The 21,199-nt window shown below is 41.8% G+C and overlaps 1 protein-coding gene across 1 annotated transcript in view; it reads right to left on the minus strand.

The window, feature by feature from the left end:
- The window catches only part of LOC120527530 (solute carrier family 22 member 5-like), a 114,257-nt gene extending 93,311 nt beyond the window's left edge, over positions 1-20,946 (minus strand). Inside the window, exon 1 of the mRNA XM_039751038.1 lies at positions 20,599-20,946. Within this exon, the coding sequence (XP_039606972.1) occupies positions 20,599-20,946 (348 nt within the window). The remainder of the gene's footprint in view (positions 1-20,598) is intronic.
- Between the last annotated feature and the right edge of the window lie 253 nt (positions 20,947-21,199).

Here is a 21,199-nt window from a genome sequence, read left to right on the forward strand (position 1 = left end):
GTTTAAGAGGGGGTTCTGCAGGAGCTACAGCGTCTCTTTGGGGTCCTCTCAGCCCCCCTCTTCACAACGCGAGCGGCAGAGACGCGAAGAGGCTGGCATATAGCACAGGTCGGGGGGTTGGCAAGCAAAGTGAGCAGGAGGCGAACCCCTTAGTGTAAATATAACATCTTAAAAAAAATAAAATAATGTTTGACTGCGCGTGTGTGTGTCTGTTGCAAAGCAATATGCAGTTAAACATTTTTTGTGAAATTAACACAAAACCATAAAGAGGAGAAGCATGGCAGGGAAAAGACTGCAAAGAAGGAGCACTAAAAAAGTTGTACTTCAAAAATGAATTCCTTTCTAACAAATGATACACTGAGAAGTGTGTAATTTTATACTGTTATCAGGTGGCATCAAGCACAAGTGGCACAATACATTCCTTCTGTTTTAGTTAACTATTAAAATATTTAAAGAATCCCACAAGCATGCAATTAAGTACTGTAAGCTACTGGAGAAAGTGTCAGTTAATAATAATCAAGTCAAGTCAAGTCAAGTTGGGGAGCATGCACTGGTACAGTGTGTTGCCGCACCCACTACACGAGAAAACAACTTGGGATCCCAGTTTGCAAACACCCAGGCAGACACGCGGTCCAGTCCCATCCTTCGGAAATTACCCTCTATCTGTCGCAGCCAGGTGTTATGTGGACAACCCCTTGGCCTGGTCCCTCCACTCGGGTCCCCAACAAAGAGGATCTTACGAGCTGGATCACCCTCAGGGAAATGCGCCACATGGCCGTAGTGCCGTAACTGACACTCCCTCACAATGCAGGTAATGTGCCTCATTCGGGACTCCATGAGCAACTGCTCATTCGACACAAAGTCAAACCAACAGTACCCAAGGATTTTCCGAAGAGACACAGTACCAAAGGAGTCCAGTCTTCGTCTCAGGTCACTGGATAGTGTCCATGTCTAGCAACCATATAGCCAGACAAGAAGCACCATTTGGACCATTTGTCCATTTGGACCTTTGTCCTTCTGCATAGATATCGGGAGCATCACACACCCCTTTCCAGCGACCTCATGACACCCCATGCTCTCCCAATCCGTCTACTGACTTCATAGGAAAACTCACCAGAGACATGAATGTCACTACCAAAGTAAGTAAACCTCTCAATAAGGTCGACACTCTCTCTGTAAACAGACACACTGCTGAAGGCTGTGCCCAAGAGGACATTAAAGGCCTGGATCTTAGTTTTTATCCAGGATACTCGTAAGCCCAGACAGCCCCGATCAGAGCCTCCATTGACTCCACGAAAAGATCACAGCATCATCAGCAAAGTCAAGATCCATGAATCTTTCTTCACCAACAGATGCCCCACAGCTGCTGGACCCCACGACCTTGCCCAACACCCAGTCCATACAAGCATTGAACAGAGTAGAAGCAAGAACACACCCCTGACGAACCCAGAATCAAATGAAAAAACACAGAGGTTCTGCCTCCACTCTACACAGCACTCACAGTACCAGTGTACATGCTGGCCATGATATCCAGCAACCTTGAGGGGATCCCGCAAACCCTCAGGATGTCCCATAGGCCAACTCGATCAACTGAATCGAATGCTTTGTGAAAATCGACAAAGGCTGCAAAGAAACTCTGCCGATATTCATGTTTGCACTCCATGAGAGCCCTCAGTGCGGTTGATGGTAAACTTCTTAGGCGTAAAACCAGACTGTTCCAGTCACTGGTAGGTGAGCAAGTGATTATGGATCCTATTGAGGATGACCCTAGCAAGGACCTTACCCGGCACCGAGAGCAGTGTTATCCCCCTGTAGTTGGCACAATCCAGGCGATCACTCTTCCCTTTCCAGATAGGGACGACAAGTCCCGTTTTCCAGTCATTTGGAATGATGCCAGTCTCCCAAATGGAAGCAAAGATTGCTTATAATGCCAGGAGGACAGCCTTACCACCAGCCTGGAGACCACGGATACCACAGATCCCTGCATCCTTCTCCCCCCCTAAGCTGGTTCACCACCTGTGCAATCTCAGTGAGATTGGGTGGTTCACAGCTAATTGAAGGATCAGCCTCAAGAACTGTGGACCCAGAGATATCCAACGTCCTAGCCGGAGGATCAGCTTTGAACAACTGCTCTAAGCAGCCAGCCCAGCAGGTCATAACTGCAGTATCATCCGTAAGGACCGTTCCATCAGCCTCCCTGACTGCGACTCTCTTGATGAACAGATTTGGATGTGCATAATGCTTCGATTCTTCTGTAAGCAGGACGTAGGTCGCTAGACCACAGATGGTGTGTCACTTGCTCACAGATTCCTCTAACAAACGCCTCTTTATCTGCCCTCAGAGCCCTTGCAGCCGTCCTTCTAAGTTCCCGGTACAGACCAGAGTTGCCATTGAGTCATGCTCTGCAACTCCTCTCAATGATATCCAGATGAGAGCGAGATGTACCACCTCCTTCTGGGAACACCGGTAACACCAACACAACCCTCAGCAACCTTCAGGGTCTTGTCATGAAAGGTCTCCCACATCACATTAGGATCGGCAGTTGTACCCAAATCTGCAAGTTCCTCACACAAACTGCGTGCAAACTCATTAGAAACAGCCTGATCTTGGAGTCTGGCCAAGTCCAGGCTCATTTTCCTAGTAGGTGGTAACATACTGGATCTAAACTTGATCCTAAGAGTTGCAACAACAAGTCTGTGGTCAGAATTCACAAGCTGGGCACTTCTGTAGACCCTGCAGTTTTGCAAGAGCCTCCAGCGTCTGCCCACAAGGATGTGATCAATCTCCTTCGCCGCACCACCAGTATTGAAGTACCAAGTCCAACGATGTGATTCTGGGCGCTGGAACCAGGATCCAGCGATCCGCAGCCCCTGACCTTTTGCAAAGTCAAGGAACATGGTGCCACTTTCACCACGGTCACCAGACCCATGGGGACTGAGACAATCCTCATAGCCAGCCCTGTCAGTGCCAGTGGCTGCACTGAAGTCACCCATGACCAGAGGAGTCTCTCCTCGTGGGCACCCATCCACCATCAAGTGAAACCGCGAATAAAATATCTCCCTCGCCAAGACATCACTCACCGCGGTCGGAGCATACATTGAGACAACAGACAAGGCATCCAGGGAGTGCTGTAATCTGAGTCCCAAATTACACTCGTTGAAAGGAGTGACATCGGACACCATCGGAAGAAGCCAACCTGCTACAGCAACAGCTAATCCCCGAGTATGACAGCCATCAGACCGACCAGACCAATAAAAGGTGTATCCACCTACAGATATCTGGCCAGTCCCCGGTCTGCACACGTCAGAGAATGCCGCCACTGAAATGCAGAGTTTGCGCAGCTCCTCTGACAGCAGAGGAAGATGATCATCCATATGGGCCGCCTCAAATTGGGACCCGATTGCTGCTGTGCAGCGGGCGATGCCTCAGCACCACACCAGTTCCAATCTCCAACAGACCTTACCCTATTGACTCTCCAACGGTTTTGACTCTTCTGGGGATGGGGCTCCCAAGGGCTTTCCCTCATCCCGTTCATGATGCGAGCAGCCTTCATATGGGTGGCTGCAGCAGAGCTACTCCTGCTGAGAGCAAAAAGGAGTCATTTCTGACTCATTCAGAGCTGTGTGAAGAGTGCCAATCCTGCCACCAACCCCCATGATTTCCCTGCAAGTTGGAGGACCGCTTGCAGGGCCGGATGCAATTTAATAATCAAAGACAAAAAAAAACAGTTACTCCATGTAGTGCTGGGTGGTATACCGGTTCATACTGAAAACCATTTTTTATTTTTGCTGTGATATGGATTTTTCTTATACTGCAACACTGGTTTAAATTGCTTAAATGACGATCGGAATGTGGAGCAGCGGGAAACTGTTCAAGGGGGGACCTTTTTCACTGCTACACCACTAATCACATACAATGGAGTACATGGGTTAGTGGAGGTGTTGCATGGTGAAAATGGACAGAGAACATTCCGAAACTGAAGCTGTAGCTTACGATAAAGTTGAATATGATGACACAGAAAAACTTTAGCTGAAAAAATAGGAGTCACGTCCGTTGCCTGGAGATACTTTGGTTTTAAAAGGTCAGATGTGGACCATTATGTTCAAATCTGTCAATACTGTTTCTTTACTACTGGATAATGCTGCAAGACAAGTTGTACTTGTTTTATTTTTTTTCAATACAGTGTAATGTATTCTCACCGTTTATGTGAAGATTAAAGTCGACATGTTGACTTTTATTCTCGTAATTTGTCATTAAAGTAGAACATCATAAACTAAACTTCATCATAAAATTAATATTTAATTTACTAGATTTTCTCAAACCCCATCATAAGTTACATAGCACATTAAATGTTTTTTGTTAAGTGTTCCCCGAGCCATGTTAATCGCTACGTGCTTCTTAAACTGACTTCCTCTTGTACTGAGGAGGCGCCAGCAGCGGTCACCGCACAGAATACATTCACTTCATAATTTGACTCGCTCCCAGAACATTTAGAATGCTAAGGTAAATACTTGATATAATTTTCATGATGAAATGCATTAAAGCATGTATTAATCATGTGGGGGCACGGCGGCGTGGAGGTTGCACTGCTGCCTTGCAGCAAGGGGGTCTCGGGTGTACCCTGCCTTGAATTTGCATGTTTTTCTGGTGGGTTTACTCGGCGTGCTTCAGTTTCCTTTCAAAGTCATGTAGGATGTGGGGTTTCGTTATGCTAAATTGACCCTGCTAGTGTATGTGTTGCTCTATTCACCCTGCGATGTGCTGGCATTCAGGAATTGCTCCTGCCTCGCACACAATACTTGCTGGGATGGGCGCTACCCTGAATGGCTGGCATAATTAAATATGTATAACGAAGATTTTTTTAAAGTTCTGAACACTCCGTTTATAACTAGTTTTAATTTCACAAAGATGTTTATCGTGTGGTGATTGGTTAGGTGGAGAAAGAAAAAGGAAGGATAAGAGCTGAAGGTTTGGTGCATCAGATAGAGACAGCACGCATGTAATAAAGAAAGCCCGCCCAGAAGAACATCCATTGAATTATCTGTTCGTGTCTACGACTACCACATCACGAACCCAACATTTACACAATATTTCAGTTAAACTTGTGCGATATCCATTCATACATCCAGTTTTTTGGAGCCTCGTCACACTTGCCATAAAGTTCTCTACACTGAACATACACCTGGGAACCTCTTACTGCGAGGGAGCAGCACTACCGCCACACTACTGTGCATGTTTAATACATGCTTTAATGCATTTCATCATGAAAATGATAACAAGTATATATCTTAGCATTCTAAATTTTAAGAGAGCAGGAATATCATGATGTGAATGGATTCTGTGCAGTGATCGCTGCCGGCGCCTCCTCTTAGTGCAGAGGAAGTCAGTTTAAGAAGCGTAGTGATTAACAACTGGGTCGGGGAACACTTAACACAAAGCATTTAATGTGCTACATTAATTTATGATGGGGTTTGAGAAAATCTAGTAAATTAAACATTGATTTTAGGATGAAGTTTAGTTTATGACATTCTACTTTAATTATAAACTATGAGAATAAAGTGGAAATGTCGACTTTAATCTCAACATATATTTTGTTTTTTTCTTCCCTGTGTCCGTATTTTTTTTTCTTCACTGTGGCCCTAATATGATTCCGTAGGGCTATACCATAAATAGCATTATAAATGCAAGTTGTAGTTTTATTGTTTATGTATATAGCTTAGCTTGAAGCAAGGTCCATATTAATGCAATTTGCCTAAATGATGGTTCAGTTGGCAAAGATGTCATCACCAAGTTGCAACTTTTTTATTTTATTTTATTTTATTTGGTGAATACTGTGTAATGCATCTGGGCTTGAAGTCTTGAAGTAATAGTATTATTACTGGAAGTTGCACTATTATTTATTTTATTGTTATAATTTATTAGTTTAAATATTATGCAGTTTAATGATGGTAAAGTTGTTTTAAAAGTCACTTTAATGTGTCAGTGGACAGAGATTGTTAACATTAACAGAAAGTTTAGTTGGTTTACAAAACATATTCACTATTTTTTCCTTTTCTAAGACATGTTCAGTGCAATACAACTTTTGACAAGCACCTCTGGATATTTTACTAAGTCTAAATGCCTCTTTGGATGGTTGAAAATATCTTGTCAAAATTATAGTTTGTTTTTGCAAAATTTGTTCAATAAAAAGGTTCTATATTTTGACAGCATCTGTCATGCAATGTGATTCCTTCTCTTCATTAGTGCCAGCCCCTTGAAAACTATCACTTTATGGGGCCATGCAAACCTGTATTAATACTTGTGTGCATATTAAATTTTTTTTTGTACAATGTACAATTCTCATGACAGTGGAATAGGTTCTTCTTAGCCAGTCTTCTGCAGTAATTGCTGAGGAAAATGTGGTTAACATCCACTCATGCATGGCAAAAAATACCGTTGAATACCGTAAAACCGGGATAATTCAGAAAAATACTGTGATATACAATTTTGGTCATAATTCCATGCATATCTTTTCAGGTGAGTTAGTTGAAAGCTCAGAAAACTTGAGTATTTTTAATGCTTGTTTATTTACTTTAAAAGAAAGACAAAACTATTATTAACATTTTTAACAGTGAGTCATATCCTAAAATAACAACAGCAACAGAATGTATTGAATGTAAGCATTAGAAGAGTACATAAAATGCATGCTTTTAATAATGTTGTACAATATCTTAGGCTTTTAGCAGCTCTAGCTGCTTTCACAAATAGCAGATTCCATGTGAAGTGATGTAAAAATTGCATTTTTGTACCATTGTCTGTTGGCTGCCTATGACTAAATGTTGCTCATATTTCTTAAACATTTTGAAAAAACTGTTTTATAAAGTTAAAATCTATGTTGAAGCTTCCATTTATTTTTATTGGCTATCATGCACCATGACAAATGACAATTCACTTTGGCCCTTTTCTGAAAGTATTTATAGTGTCAGAGAAATACTGAATCATTATAACCAGCAGATAATGCAGCTGTTAGGTTGTTTGTAGTGTACGTGTTTATTTATTGTGCACATAACACCTTAGAAAGCGCAGCTTAGAGAGCTCCTTTGGTGTTCCATTCATATTTCAATAAGTGACCTTTTGTTTTCTGTGCTTAAATTTTTTAGTTTCTCATATATGAAGTATAGAGAACGTATTGTAATCGTCCAAAGATTCTATTTTGATATTTTGATGAATCTCGATGTTTTAAACCTCCCTGACTCCAAAAATACCATTTTTGGAATTATGTCTGTGTGTCTGTCTCTGTGTGTGTGTGTGTGTTTGAATTTAAGTAATACTGCTTATACTGTATAAACCTATGGATCACATAAGACTTTTGGGTTCCAGTTTTCTTTAGCTCGTAAAACTGATCTTCAGAACACTTGGTCGCTTAGTTTTATATTTACAATTGAGGTATATACACTAAATGGCCAAAGGTTTGTGGACACCTGATCATCACACCTATATGAACTAGCAGAACATCCCATTCCAGAACCACAGGCATTAATAAGGAGTAGCCAATGTGGCCTAAAAAACTCCATTCTTCTGGGAAGGCTTTCCACATGATTTTGGAGGGTGGCTGTGGGAATTTGTGCTCAGTCAGACAAAAGAGAATTTGCGCAGCTAGGTATGAAAGTTGGACAAGAAGACCAGATTCACAGCCGTCATTCCAAATTATCCCATAGGTATTCAATAGGTCAGGGTGCTGTGCAGCGACTCGAGTTTCTCCACAACATGTCTTTATGGACCTGGCTTTGTGCACAGAGGCACAGTTATGCTGTAATAGAAAAGGGTCGTCCCCAAACCATTGACTCAAAGTTGGAAGTGCACAATTGTCGAAAATAACTTCGTATGCTGTTGCATTAGCAGGACCCTTCGCTGGAATCAAGGGGTCTAGTCCAAACCCTAAGAAATAGCCCCAGACCAATATCACGCCTCTGTTCTCACATTCATCTACTTTTACTTTATTGACTTTTATTTTATGAAAATGTTGTGGGTGTATTTGTTATGTCAATATAAATGCACATTGTCTTCTCGTATGTGAATGGAGCTCTCCAACTCACCCTGTCCCAAGTCTCCATATAGTAAAATTTATTAGCTTTGTTTTAGCACAAAGTTTAGATTAAGAAGATCAACAGGAAGGATTTAATGAACATGTATTTTGTAAAAGAAAACTAGTATAAAAATTAATCATCACAAAAAATACAACTTTTGTATAGACAACAGAAAATTAATAATAATACAATTTAGTAAAGGGGCGGCATGGTAGCACAGTGGTAGCACTGCTGCCTCGCAGTTAGGAGACCCTGCGTGGAGTTTGCATGTTCTCCCCGTGTCTGTGTGGGTTTCTTCCGGGTGCTCCAGTTTCCTCCCTCAGTCCAAAGACATGCAGGTTTGGTGCATTGGAAATTCTAAATTGTCCCTAGTGTGTGTGTGCGCCCTGCCTGGGGTTTGTTTCCTGCCTTTGTGCCTTGTGATGGCTGGGATTGGCTCCAGCAGACCCCCCGTGACCCTGTAGTTTGGCTGTAGCAGGTTAGATAATGGGTGGATGGACAATATAGTAAAATATTAAAATCCAAATAAATGAAAAAGTAAGTAAAATGCAAAAAATGTAATTACAATAAATCAAAATTGCATATCGTAATATTTAAAAAATAAATGAAATGGTGCATGAAACAGAAATAAAAAAGGCTTATAAATTTATTACTGTAACTTTTAAAATGCAGCCGTTATGTCCGCCTGGTCCAAAAACCTTTGAACAGTGCACTCTATTAAAATTACAACTCGGGCTGAAAGCCTCTCCTGGCACATGGAAGATCTCAAGTAAGATTTAAGCAGCTTTAAAGATAAAAACTTCTCTCACCAGAGGCAACAATAATAGGAAGAGTGATGACTGCTGATTAACTGTATTTTGATTTCTTAGAACCCCCATCTCACTGCGCAGCCCCTTAAGTTGCCTAATGGATTGATCGGCTCAGACTAGTAGCCTCATTTGCTAAATCCTACATTTGATGAGGCTGTGAATTGGAATTAATATTGGAATGTCTGTGGGCCACACCTGAGCAAGAGAGATTATCAGAAATGACATTTATGATAGACTGGCTACACAGGAGCCACTCTTGAGTAAAAGTTTATGAAACAGCATTTAAATGGTTCTTACAGCATGAGGCTAAATATTCTATGGACTTTTGAGACAAAAATTGAACTCTTTCAACAGAATCCCAAGCACTGTGTCTGCTCATCACCTGCCTAATACCATCCCTATAGAACACCATGGTGGTTGCACCATCATGCTGCTGTGGGATCTCAGTGGCAGGGACAGGGAGAATCCATCCAAATAAAGGGAGATCCTTGGAAAAAAAACTGCTCCAGAGTGCACAAAACCTCAGTTTGGGTTGATGGTTCACCTTTTTTCAAGACATTGACCCAGAGCATACAGCAAAAGCCTCTGACTATCCTTGAGTGGTTCAGCCAAAGCCTAAACAACTCAGAACATGTGTGGAGGGACCAGAAGATGGCAGTTTACAGATGCTTCCCATCCAATCTAATGGTGAGAGAGAAGATCTGCCAGCAAGAATGGGATAAACTGCACCAATTCCAGGTGGGATTCCACGGATTTGCCATACTTTAACTGGAGACGGGCAGTCACAAATCGATTGAGTCTTCTGTGGCCACCCCCTTTCACTTACTCGGTGCCCCAAGTAGGTGACTTCTTGGCGCAGCAATTGACACTTATCAGGGTGTAGCTTAAGTCCTGCTTCCCGTAATTTTGCTAGTATGGCTCTAAGGGAGTGCAAAGCAGCTTCAAACATGGGTCCACGTGTCATTACATTGTCCAATTATACCAGGCATCTGGAATGAGGGATGCCCAAAAGGACACGGTCCATTAGCTGTTCAAAAGTTGCTGGTGCATTGCACAATCTGAATGGGAGCACTTGAAAATGCAGTTTTTTCCTTGGCTTCTGGAGCGAACTCCACCTGCCAGTAGCCACTTCTTAAATCTAGCGTGGAGACAGGGGCGGATCTACCGGGGTGGCACGGGGTGGCAATTGCCACCCTGAGAAAAAGCCTTGCCACCCCATTTGCCACCCCAGCACTAGTATCTCAGTGTTCTAAAAATAAAAGAGTTTCCTCGACCGATTTACAGCAGCAACGCTCTATTATGATGACATAAAAATAGCATATACCCGTAAATAATAGAACAAAATCGTCTTTCTATTAAAGCGTAGTCCGAACAAACGACTCTCATGAACTGCTTCGTTTTAGTGAATCAAAGACATTTAGTGCAACCAGCGGGATCATCACAGACAAATTCCGGCATTTTTAACAAACCGAAGCAGTTAATTTTGATATCTTCGCGTATATATGTTAGTAGTTTGTAGTTTAACTGTAAACTATTTTCAAAAGTATGTTGTTCAGTAGCTTGCATCTTCAAGTCCAAACCTTTGATAAGTGGCGTCACGTGACAACAACGCCGTGTCCAGTCCATCGATATGCTGGAGTTGAGAAACAAAACCAGGTACTGAATTACTTTCATACTTAACAAATGAATGTTTAATTAAACATGTCTTAGTGTTGCCTGAGGTAGATGCTTGCTAGTTATATGACAACTAAACAGCAAGTATGTCTAATCAGTTCTATTTAACGTTAACCTGTATTACCTTGTTAGCTAATGCAGCAATCAAAATATTCCATAGGAGCACATGCATTTACTGAGTTATTGTATAGCTTAATGTTTCATATGTATTCATTATGGAGGTGAAATTGTTCAGTGTAGTGTATGTTTAGAAAGCTATAAAGTCTAAACTTCATACTTGTTGCATCTCCCAGGATACTATGAAAAGAAAGGCTGACATCCAGAGTTTTTTTAAACCAAAAAGAAAAGGAAAATCAGATTTAGATACTGTGGCAGTGGAAGGTGAAGATAAGATAGAAAAGGGTACAAAAGATGTTGTGGGAGACAGAGGAGGTGATGGAGTGTTGGACGAAAGAAATATAGAAATGGATGACAAAGAGCTAGAAAGAAGTGAAGAAGCAGAAGATATCCAGCATGAAGTGAGTGAAGAGGTGGAAGAAAGAGGTTTAAGAGAGGAAGAGAGCTCAGACATTGAAAGAGAGGAGAGAGAGCTTGAAACGCCAGCACCCTGTTTGTCAGGTGGGGCCCATTCAGTTGTCCAAGCGAGAATAAAAGCAGTGGCCAAGGATGCATTTTATGTGCATTGCAGTGCACACAGTCTCAACCTGGTCATAGTAGATGCCGTCAAAAATGTGCCAGACGCTGGGAATTTCTTTTCTGGATCTTATGTCCATCAAAAATGGCTTGAAGTACAGCGGAACATGTATGATGGTGTATCAAGGGAGCTCCAGCGACTCAGTGATACACGCTGGGCTTGCAGACATGTAGCATGTCGCAATGTCATGGATAGATTGCCTGCTATTTTGCAAGTGCTTGAAGAGCTCTAGATGAGAACAATCCTCAAAGAGCCGTTGAAGCAAAAGGCATATTGGCCCAAATTGATGTCAGTTTTGTTGGATGTCTTGTGCTCTTTCGAAAGGTGTTGAGTGACTCTAATATTTTGTCTGAGATGCTCCAATCTAAATCTGTTGACCACTCTAAGGCTGTTGAACTCATTGACGCACTAAAAGAAACACTGACAAATTATCGCAGAGAGACTTTTTTTGAAGACCTATGGTCAGAAATACTTAATACGTGTGAAAAGAGTCACATTTCAACAACATTTCACACCCGAAAGAGGTCAAAACAGATGGCTACAAAATTTCAAGATTCCATCGTTACTTCCACACTTGGACAGCATGTAGAACCAGACAGCAAGGAGACTTTTCGAGTCAAAGTGTTCTACCCAGTCTTGGACACCATGATTGGGGAAATGGAAAGACGTTTTTCAGATACCGATTGCAACATCATGAAAGGCATTCAGGCTTTAAATCCGTCAAGCTGTAGTTTTTTAAGGGAGGAAGAGATTGTCTCTTTGGCTAATGCTTATGAGTCAAGTGTTGAAGATATTAAACATGAGCTTCACCAGGTAGGGAGAGTCCTAGATAGACTTAAGATGAATGGAAAAGAAAGTCCTACTCTGATGGAGTTTGCTCATTTTCTGGAACCATATAAGCTTGTTTTCTTTGAGCTGTTCAGGTTGTGCAAAATAGCTGTAGTGTTACCAGTTAGCAGCGCAACATGTGAAAGGAGTTTTTCAGCTCTGAAGATAATCAAAAATTACCTAAGGTCTACAATGGCAAAGAGTAGATTGTCGAGTTTGGCTATTCTCAGCATTGAATCAAAACGCACCAAGGCCTTGAATTTAGATGACTTTGTTAAAAGATTTGCTGAACAACATGGCAATCGTCGCATTCAGTTACAGTAGGTTCAGTTACTTGCATTCTTTAGATGTGAGTAGTAAATATGTCTGCAACTGTACACATATGCACCAAAGCTGTTTGTTGGATGGTTTAATAGACTGCTGGTCATAACCTTGTTACACCAAAATTTGTAATTTAGTTTTCGGTCCATCCAAATTTGTTGGTTTTGTTAAAAAAATAAGAGATACTTGGATTTAAAGGGACTTTTGTTGCTTTACTTGCACTAAAATTATTGAATTTGTTTTTATGTCTCATCCAAGATATTTGAATACTTTAAAATGTCATTTTGTTGCTCTTGTTGCACTGAATACTGTGATTTATTTTATTCATTTTGAAGACATATGTTGGTGATTTAAATGTGGTTTCTGTATATTTATTATGTGTTTTTGACTTAACGATCCATTGAGATTTTGTATCAATGTGCAGTCTGCATTGTTTGTCATGCTTAGTAAATTAAACTTGGCATAGACTTTGCGTAAAACGCATAGGTTTTGCGTAAAACACAATAAAGAGAAGTTAAATATACCGTACCATCTCATTTAATTTATCTGACTTTCCAATCCAGATATCAGATTCAAGCCAATCACAAATCAGCCTTTATTTCATTTTTTTAGAACAATGTAAAAATGTGCACCCTAGTGTATACACCGAATAAAGAATAGCATTCCTTGAATCCACAAAAACCATGCAAGGATGCTTGCTTCAGTGTTGCCACCCCTCATAATTTTAATGCCACCCCCTTGCCACCCCATGAATAATTTTCTAGATCCGCCCCTGCGTGGAGAACCAACGCAACACAGACACCAGATCAAGGGCCTCATTGATTGTAGGAAGCGGCAATGAATCTTTTCGCATAACTGCATTCAACCAGCGGTAATCAACACAAAAATGCCATTCTCCTGATTTCTTTTAACCAAAACAACTGGGCAGCACCAAAGAAAATCGGATGGCTCAATAATTCCAGAATTCAACATCTCGAGTACCAACTGATCTGCCTCAATCTGTTGTGCCAGGGGAATGCAACGCAGATGTTGTTTGATGTGATAGTGGATGAGGTGAGTTTGGCCAATGTCCTTACAGGAGGTGGTGAAACGGTCTCCGAATTCCTACAATACATCCTTAAGTTGTTGTCGCTGAGGTTCCTTTAATCCCTGGCAGCTTCTTTCCCAGACGCCTTCCAGAGTATCGTTCCATTGCCCACCATTATTGCTTGTGGGGGTGGGGGAGGGTCCCAGTTGAAACTGACAGCCCATCAATTGACAGGGTGCACTGCCAGGTTTCACCAGGATCCCGTGGCCAATGTCAATCTGAGCCTACACCCAAGATGCAAGCGTCTCTAATTTTTGCTACCCAAACGGGGAATGTCCAAATGTGTCCTCCTATTCTTAGAAGAGTGGTGGTGTGGCCCTCCATCATAGCATGCTCGCCCGTGGCAGTAATGAATTGGCCGGAAATGGCTTGTAGGGAGCAGTTTTTAGGTAGCAGATCGTGTTGCACTACAGTAGACGTAGCCCCGGTATCGATCAAAGCCTCCACATCAGTATCCCAAATTCGGATAGGCAAATGACAATAATCTCCACAGCCTAGCTGTCTCACAGGGATCACCGACTTGTCCCAGCCTGCATTTGTTGTTGATTGCAGCGGGACTACTAAAGGGTCCAGAAACGTCCCGCCAATACGAACCCTGGCCGTTTCCTGGCATTTCTCTGGAGTTTAGAATAGTTGCTGGACGGAAAGGACAAAATCAACGAAGGTGCCCAGGCTGGCCACAGCACCAGCAAGTAGGGGAAGTAGCGGCCGAAGTTGCTGATATGACAAGGTTTAGCTCCACCAGAGTACTTCTTCCTGAGGGGTTCTCTCCCACAAACAATGGTTTTATTTCTTTTCTTCTGACTTAACTGGCCAAAAACAACGTAGTCAGGACAAAGAAACAAAAAGGCATTGAACAAAAAAAAAACACCCCACAAGAATGAGTCAAACACACTCTCTCACTGAACCTCCTTTCCAAAGTCCTTCCTCCGCAGCACCCCAGAGGCTGCTTATTAAGGCTGGGTTTATACTTCACACGACGCATGCTGCAGCAGACACTCATGCTACGCAAGTGTTGTACTGTTTATACTTGCGTGCGTACTTTACGTAAATCTGGAGGAATCCACCAGGTGGCAGTGCGCGATATTATTACGGTGAGTACAGGTTCGGCTTCTCTGTGTTGTGAATTTCCTAGAACAGGCATGTCAAACACGCAAAAGAAATCAGTGCGGCCCGCATGACAGATCCTAGTTAGCACTAAACTTGTACAAAATGATTACCATCGTTTGTGATTGAATCATTCTGCATCTTTGGTGTTACTTATTGACTTTTCTTACTTCTGACAAAAGCGCATTTTCCCATGGCATTACGAGACCGAAAACGTCATCTGCTAATATAGCCACGAACCTTGACCAAAGTTAATGAGCCGTGACGTCGCAACTGAAGTGCTAGGCTGCAGCAGCCCGGCACAGGGGCGGGCTTACGCATGTGCAAACTTTACACCTGCACAGGGCCGCCAAATCTCATGGGCCGCCACGCCAATATATATTGAATATAAAACAGAAGGAGAAAATAACGACACAGCTGATGGCAATGTGGCCGAAAAACATTGTGTTTCTTGTTAATTAGTACGCTGTATTTACTAATGTCGCTAGAGTTGGAGCAGTAAGCTATATGTAGTATTATAACATTCTGCTGTAATGAGAATATCATGGGCTGCCACTTGGTTTTCAAGTTACGGACACGTGCATATAGAAACGTGTCATGAGCACGAGGCGGCTATGCAGTGTCCGCAACGAACGTGGCCATCTGCCGTACCATATTGACACTGCCGGGTGAAGGGGCCGCCACGAGCCTAGAGCCGCCCCTGTTAAGCTACACTACTGGCTGGGCTGCTGAGACTGGCCACTGGGCAGAACTGACCATCACGAGTAGTAATAGCTCGCATATTTTCACGTTTTTTTTGCTCTAGTTTTATGTAATTTTGTGCTAGTATGGTAATGAACAGTTAGTGCAGACTACAGCTAAAGATCTGAAGTGGACGCGAGAAGTTGGTTAGTTGTTTATTAACAAATATTTGTGATTTTGAGTTGTAAAATTAGTGTAGGTCAGGGGGCTTTTTGCTAATCGGCTTATTTTACAATATAAACTTTGAAGTAAACTTAGTAAAGTCAAATTTGATTTTTGGAGGATTTGTTTTCCAACTTAAATTACTGAGCAGTGACCGTTTACATGATTTCAGTTCACAAACAGGACTTTGCGCTGTTCTTTTACAACATTGAGAATGCGCCTGAGAATATCCAAATGGAATTGATTAAACTGCAGTCAGATTCTATTCTTAAGGCAAAATGCAACGAAGTTGGTGTGCCAGGCTTGTATGCTTACCTGCCACCTTCGTATGTGCAGATCTGTAAGTTGGCACTGAGAGTACTGTCTATGTTCGGAAGCACTTACCTTTGTGAGCAATTGTTTTTGTTAATGAAAGCTACCAAAACCCCACATCGCTCAAGACTTACTGCCGAGCACCATTCATACCTCATAAAAGTTGCAGCTGCACAAGATTTCAAGCCTGATATTGACAAACTGTTTACTAACAAGATAATAAAAGAAATAAATCTCACACTGTAAGACTCCTATATAAGCAATGACTATAATATAATAGTATAAGGACCTAGCTAAGAGGCTAAGATTCTAATTGTACGCTGTTGTACGGGGATTGTATGGAAATAAATTGATTTTCTTTAAACTTTAAGTGTTACATTTTTTAAAGTTTTCAGTTTAGGAAAGAAAGCTACAGTAACTTTGTATAATAGTATTTGATACAGTGTCGCCCGCTGACACACGTATGGCAGTCGAAGCAGCCCACCAATGGTAGTGAGTTTGACATGCCTGGCCTAGAACACCCATTAAATTCCGATGACACCTTATCACAATATCTCTGAAAATGATGTTTATTGATTAAATCCATCAATCCAGGGATGTGTCCATTCCAGCTAGCATTGGGACGAGGCCTCAGCTCATCGCAAGGTGAATACAAGCACAAACATACACTAGCGTCATTTTAGCGGCACCAAATCCCCAAATCTGCTTATTTTTGGAAGGAAACTGGAGCACAGTGTGGAATCCAACCTGGGGATACCAGCGACATGACTTCCTGCGAGACAGCAGTGCTTCCGCTCCGCCACCGTGCCACCCCCATGTATGTAATTATTAACAGTATTCATTATTTAATCGAAATTAATGATTTAATGTGTTGTGTGTGTGGTGATCGATTGCTGCTTACCTTAGCGATTAAAAACTGGGATGACGTTTACGATGGTCTGCTTTAATGATAAAGTAAACTACGAAAATTTCCACTTTAATCACAAAATACACGTTTTCTCCATGTCCTTAATTTTTTTCTTAGTGGCATCATGTTGCTGTTTTGAAGCTGCAAAAAAAAAGACGGCACAAAACATGGTATGTGAGACTTTTAAAATGTATGCTGTCATTACGATCGGGAATATGCAACGCTTGAATATAAAAGCCCCAAAAATGCATTTGTATGTCGGCATTTTGCTTCACCACATCGAACCATTCATCAAACATCGAAGCGCGTACACCGATCTCGTAGGATCCACAAAGCGGCTTTCTGTCACATGTAGATAGTAAACACAGATTCTGACGTCACATTCCAACTTTTAACACACTGCGCCCCTCGACTTTTTGCTGGTACTGCAACTCGCGCATGCTGCAGCAGACGCTCCTGCTACGCAAGCGTTATAGTGTTCATACTTGCGCGAATACTTTACGTAAATCTGGAGGAATCCACCAGGTGGCAGTTCGAGATATTATCACGGTGAGAACATGTTCGGCTTCTCTGTGTTGTGAATTTCCTAGAACACCTATTAAATTCTGATGACACCTTACCGCAATATCTCTGAAAAGGATGTTTATTGATTAAATCCATCAATCCAGGGATGTGTCCATTCCAGCTAGCATTGGGCACAAGTGAGAAACAATCCCTGGACGAGTATGGCGTTATTTCAGTGCCACTATTCTGAGCGCACATAAAAAAAGATTGCAAGTGCAAGTGTTGCATTTTGAAGAGAAATTTTTTGAGCGTAAAAGCTGAATTTGAGTGAACAAAATTCATTGCTGCGTGCAAAAAATGTATTTCAGTGTTTGCGCTTATCCATATACACACACACAATAGCACCCCCTCTCGCTCAGTTTTTTCATTTGCGCTTGCTCGCAATGTGTTGCTAGCTCACAACATTCTCTCTGCTGCGAGCGCTCAACTCTCTGTACACCGTTATAAGTGTGCCACAAAACCAACCAATCACAGACTTGGTTTCAAAAATTCTGATTGGCTCTTACGGTCTCCAATCAGCTCGCTAGCTGCTGTATTCCGGAAACAGTCCGAAATGTAGCTAAATCCAGCTAAACTCAATTAAACCCCAATTTTAAAATAAAATAATTAAAGATATTATCCGCAAATTAATTCTAAATTAAACCCCAATTTATGGATAATATCTCAGCTTTTGTACGCCAAAATAAATTTCTCTTCAAAATGCAACACTTGCACTTGCAATCTTTTTTTACGTGCGCTCAATATTTTTTTACATGTGCTCAGAATAGTGGCACTGAAATAACGCCATAGACGAGGCCTCAGCTCATCACAAGGTGAATACAATCACACACTTTCACTTGCGTCATTTTAGCGGCACCAAATCCCCAAATCTGCATATCTTTGGAAGGAAACCGGAGCACAGTGTGGAATACAAGCAGGAAATACCAGCAACATAACTCCCTGCGAGACAGCAGTGCTATCGCTCCACCACCGTGACACCCCCATGTGTGTAATTATTCCCCCATGTGTGTAATTATTAACAGTATTCATTATTTAAACGAAATTATATGTAAAATGTAACATACACATTTTAATGCATTTCATCATGAAAGTGATATCAAGTATAAATCTAAAGATTCTAAATGTGCAGAGAGTTGGAATATCATACATTTAATTTGTTCTGTTTGGCGATCTATTGCTGCTTTCCTCTGCTGAAGCAAAATGCAACATAACAGATGCATTCGTGGTGCTTTTATATTCAAGAGTCACATATTCCCGATTGTAATGACACGATACATTTTAAAAGTCTCACATACCATCTTTTGTGCCATCTATTTTTTATTATTTTACTTTACCTGCTGTCAGGTCCAAGAAGCTCGTAGCGATTAAAAACTGGGATGATGTTTACGACGGTCTGCCTCAATGATAAAGTAAACTACGAGGTTAAAGTGGACATTTCGAGATTAAAGCCGAAATTTCCACTTTAATCACAAAATACACGTTTTCACCGTGTCCTTTATTTTTTTCTCAGTGGCTCAAATATAACGCTATACATTATGTTGCTGTTGTTAAGTTGCAAAAATTAAAACATAAAAAAGACATACATAAATGACACGATACATTTTAAAAGTCTGACATACCATCTTTTGTGCCGTCTATTTTTTTTTGCAACTTCACATCGGCTACATAATGTATAGCGCTGTATTTGAGCCATTCATCAAACAGCAAAGTGCGCACATCGATCCCCGAAGGATCTCCATAGAGGCTTGCTGTCACATGTAGATAGTAAACAGAGACTCTGACGTCACGTTCCGACTTTTAGCACACTGCGCCCCCCGACTTTTTGCTGGTACTGCAACTCGCGCACGCGTCGCGTTAATTTTTGAGGACCTGCTCAGAGGACGCGTGAAATGAACGCTGGGAACGCTTGGCAGCCATGAAGCGGGGGCGTACGCGTTCTGAGCGTGAATCGGCCCTAGTGACAGTTGTGTCTCCTCTGCCCGCCCCTCTCCACTGCAGTCCCAGCAGACCCCTTTTGTTTTTTTTTTTTTACATTTTTTAGAATACACTGCCTCAGTGGCAATTTCTTTCCCAGATCGTTACAGTATTATTATTATACGTGAATTACTTATTTTGTTGCTTGCTTTTTATAATTTTTATATTGTTTGGTGGTTAAAGTTTATACTTTTCTAGACTAGAATATTGCGTGCTGTTGTTTTTTAAGTGAAGGAATCAGTGATTCAAAAATTCGAATCATTTTGGTGAAGTGAACAAAATTAATCAAATCACTAAAAAGAATCGTTTTGCATATCACCAGAATAGATGCTTGCCTGCTGGGACTCCAGCCGGGTTTGGTGACAGGACGAGACCCCGGTAGCCTCATAACTGGCGAGACACTCTTTTTTTATATACAGTATGTGTAGATCTGCATAATTAAGGGCTGTGAATCGCTCTTTCTCACCCGGGACCAATTTGCCTTGGGAGGTCCGAGCAACATAATAGGTCGCAGGATCACACAAACTTCTCCACCACGATATTTTTATCGTCATCTTCAATTTACAAACTTAAATGGCACGTTTTGTATATAGGCCTACAAAGTGGATGTTTATTCGCTAATGCAGATAAATATGCAAAATCAATATAATGGCTCCAAGCAGTTAGTCACAGTAATATACAAATTTGTGTAGCAAAATAGCGAGACTTGCTGTAACAGGCTACGCAGTGTTCAAACAATCTGCCAGTAATATTCAACTTTATGGGTCCTCATCAGAGAACCAAACAAATGGACCGTTGCAGTCGGAGAATTAAGGACTGAGCAGTTTTGAGTTATCGTTGCAGGGGCTGCGTTGAGACAGGGTTAGAGGATTAAGTGCACTGTAGCCTACTGTTACGTTTTTCCGGACTAATGTCACGCACGCACGAGATAGTCCGGTTGCGCTGGTATTCAATCGGCGACCCCAAGATTCCTCATTTAGAAGTGATGTTGCACAAAAATCGTTATATGAAAGTATCTTGTTTTTTCTGAGGTCGGGATCACGAGATGCATTGTTCCGTTGTCTGAAAGCCCACAGGTGTAGTGAAAACTTTGTATGCCTTGAGAAAGGAAGTCACTTGTACTTTCTGCGCATGAGTTGTGCTTTCGAATATGCGAGCGCACGCGATTCAATAGGGATTCATATTTTCATTGAATCAGAAGTTTTAATTGCACCTACCTTATTGACCACGTTAGGGGCTATAAAGTTGCAATAACAGACCATTTCTTAAATAATGAAGCACTGCGATTGCATCAGTAAACAATAAGAGAAAATAGGCGTACAAAAACTGGAGCAATGCGTGGAACTCCTTACCTCGGTTACAATAGTGGACGCGTATCTTTCTTTGCTAAACTCCCAGCCGTCAAGACATTCCTCCGTTTCGTTCACCTGACCTTCGCCTGTCCACTTTAGTCGGGTGCAGCTGCCGAGAGCTGGTGACCCATCTACCAGTTTTGAGGAAATCAGCGAGTGATTAATAGGCGATCCGCTGCCATTACCAGTGCGCGATCGGCAGAAATGTGGTGGCGTGTCTGCCAGGAATACCACGGACATCCCCACGTAGCCGTTAGGGACAGCGGTCAGGCTAAGGAGAAAGAAGATCGCCATCTGGAAGGGACCCCAGTCCCCCAAGAATGACGTGAGTTTGTCGTAGTCCTGCATTTCCACGCAACTGTAACTTTACTTTTTAGTAAAAACGTAGACGAAAATAATAAAGTGCTGTCCGTGAATTCAGTTTGAAGGACCATACAGTCTTCCCATGTATAGAAAGCAGATGTTCAGTGAAATCACATATCTTTGGCTCTTCCAGTTCTAATTTAATGTCACTTTCCACCACAAGCTGCACAAGTGTAGCTCCAAACAGTTTTAGCACTAAGTCCGTTTTTAAGTCGGAAGGAAGAAAACTAATAAAACA

The sequence above is a fragment of the Polypterus senegalus genome, chromosome 4, assembly GCF_016835505.1.
Source record: "Polypterus senegalus isolate Bchr_013 chromosome 4, ASM1683550v1, whole genome shotgun sequence".
NCBI classification, from domain to species: domain Eukaryota; kingdom Metazoa; phylum Chordata; class Cladistia; order Polypteriformes; family Polypteridae; genus Polypterus; species Polypterus senegalus.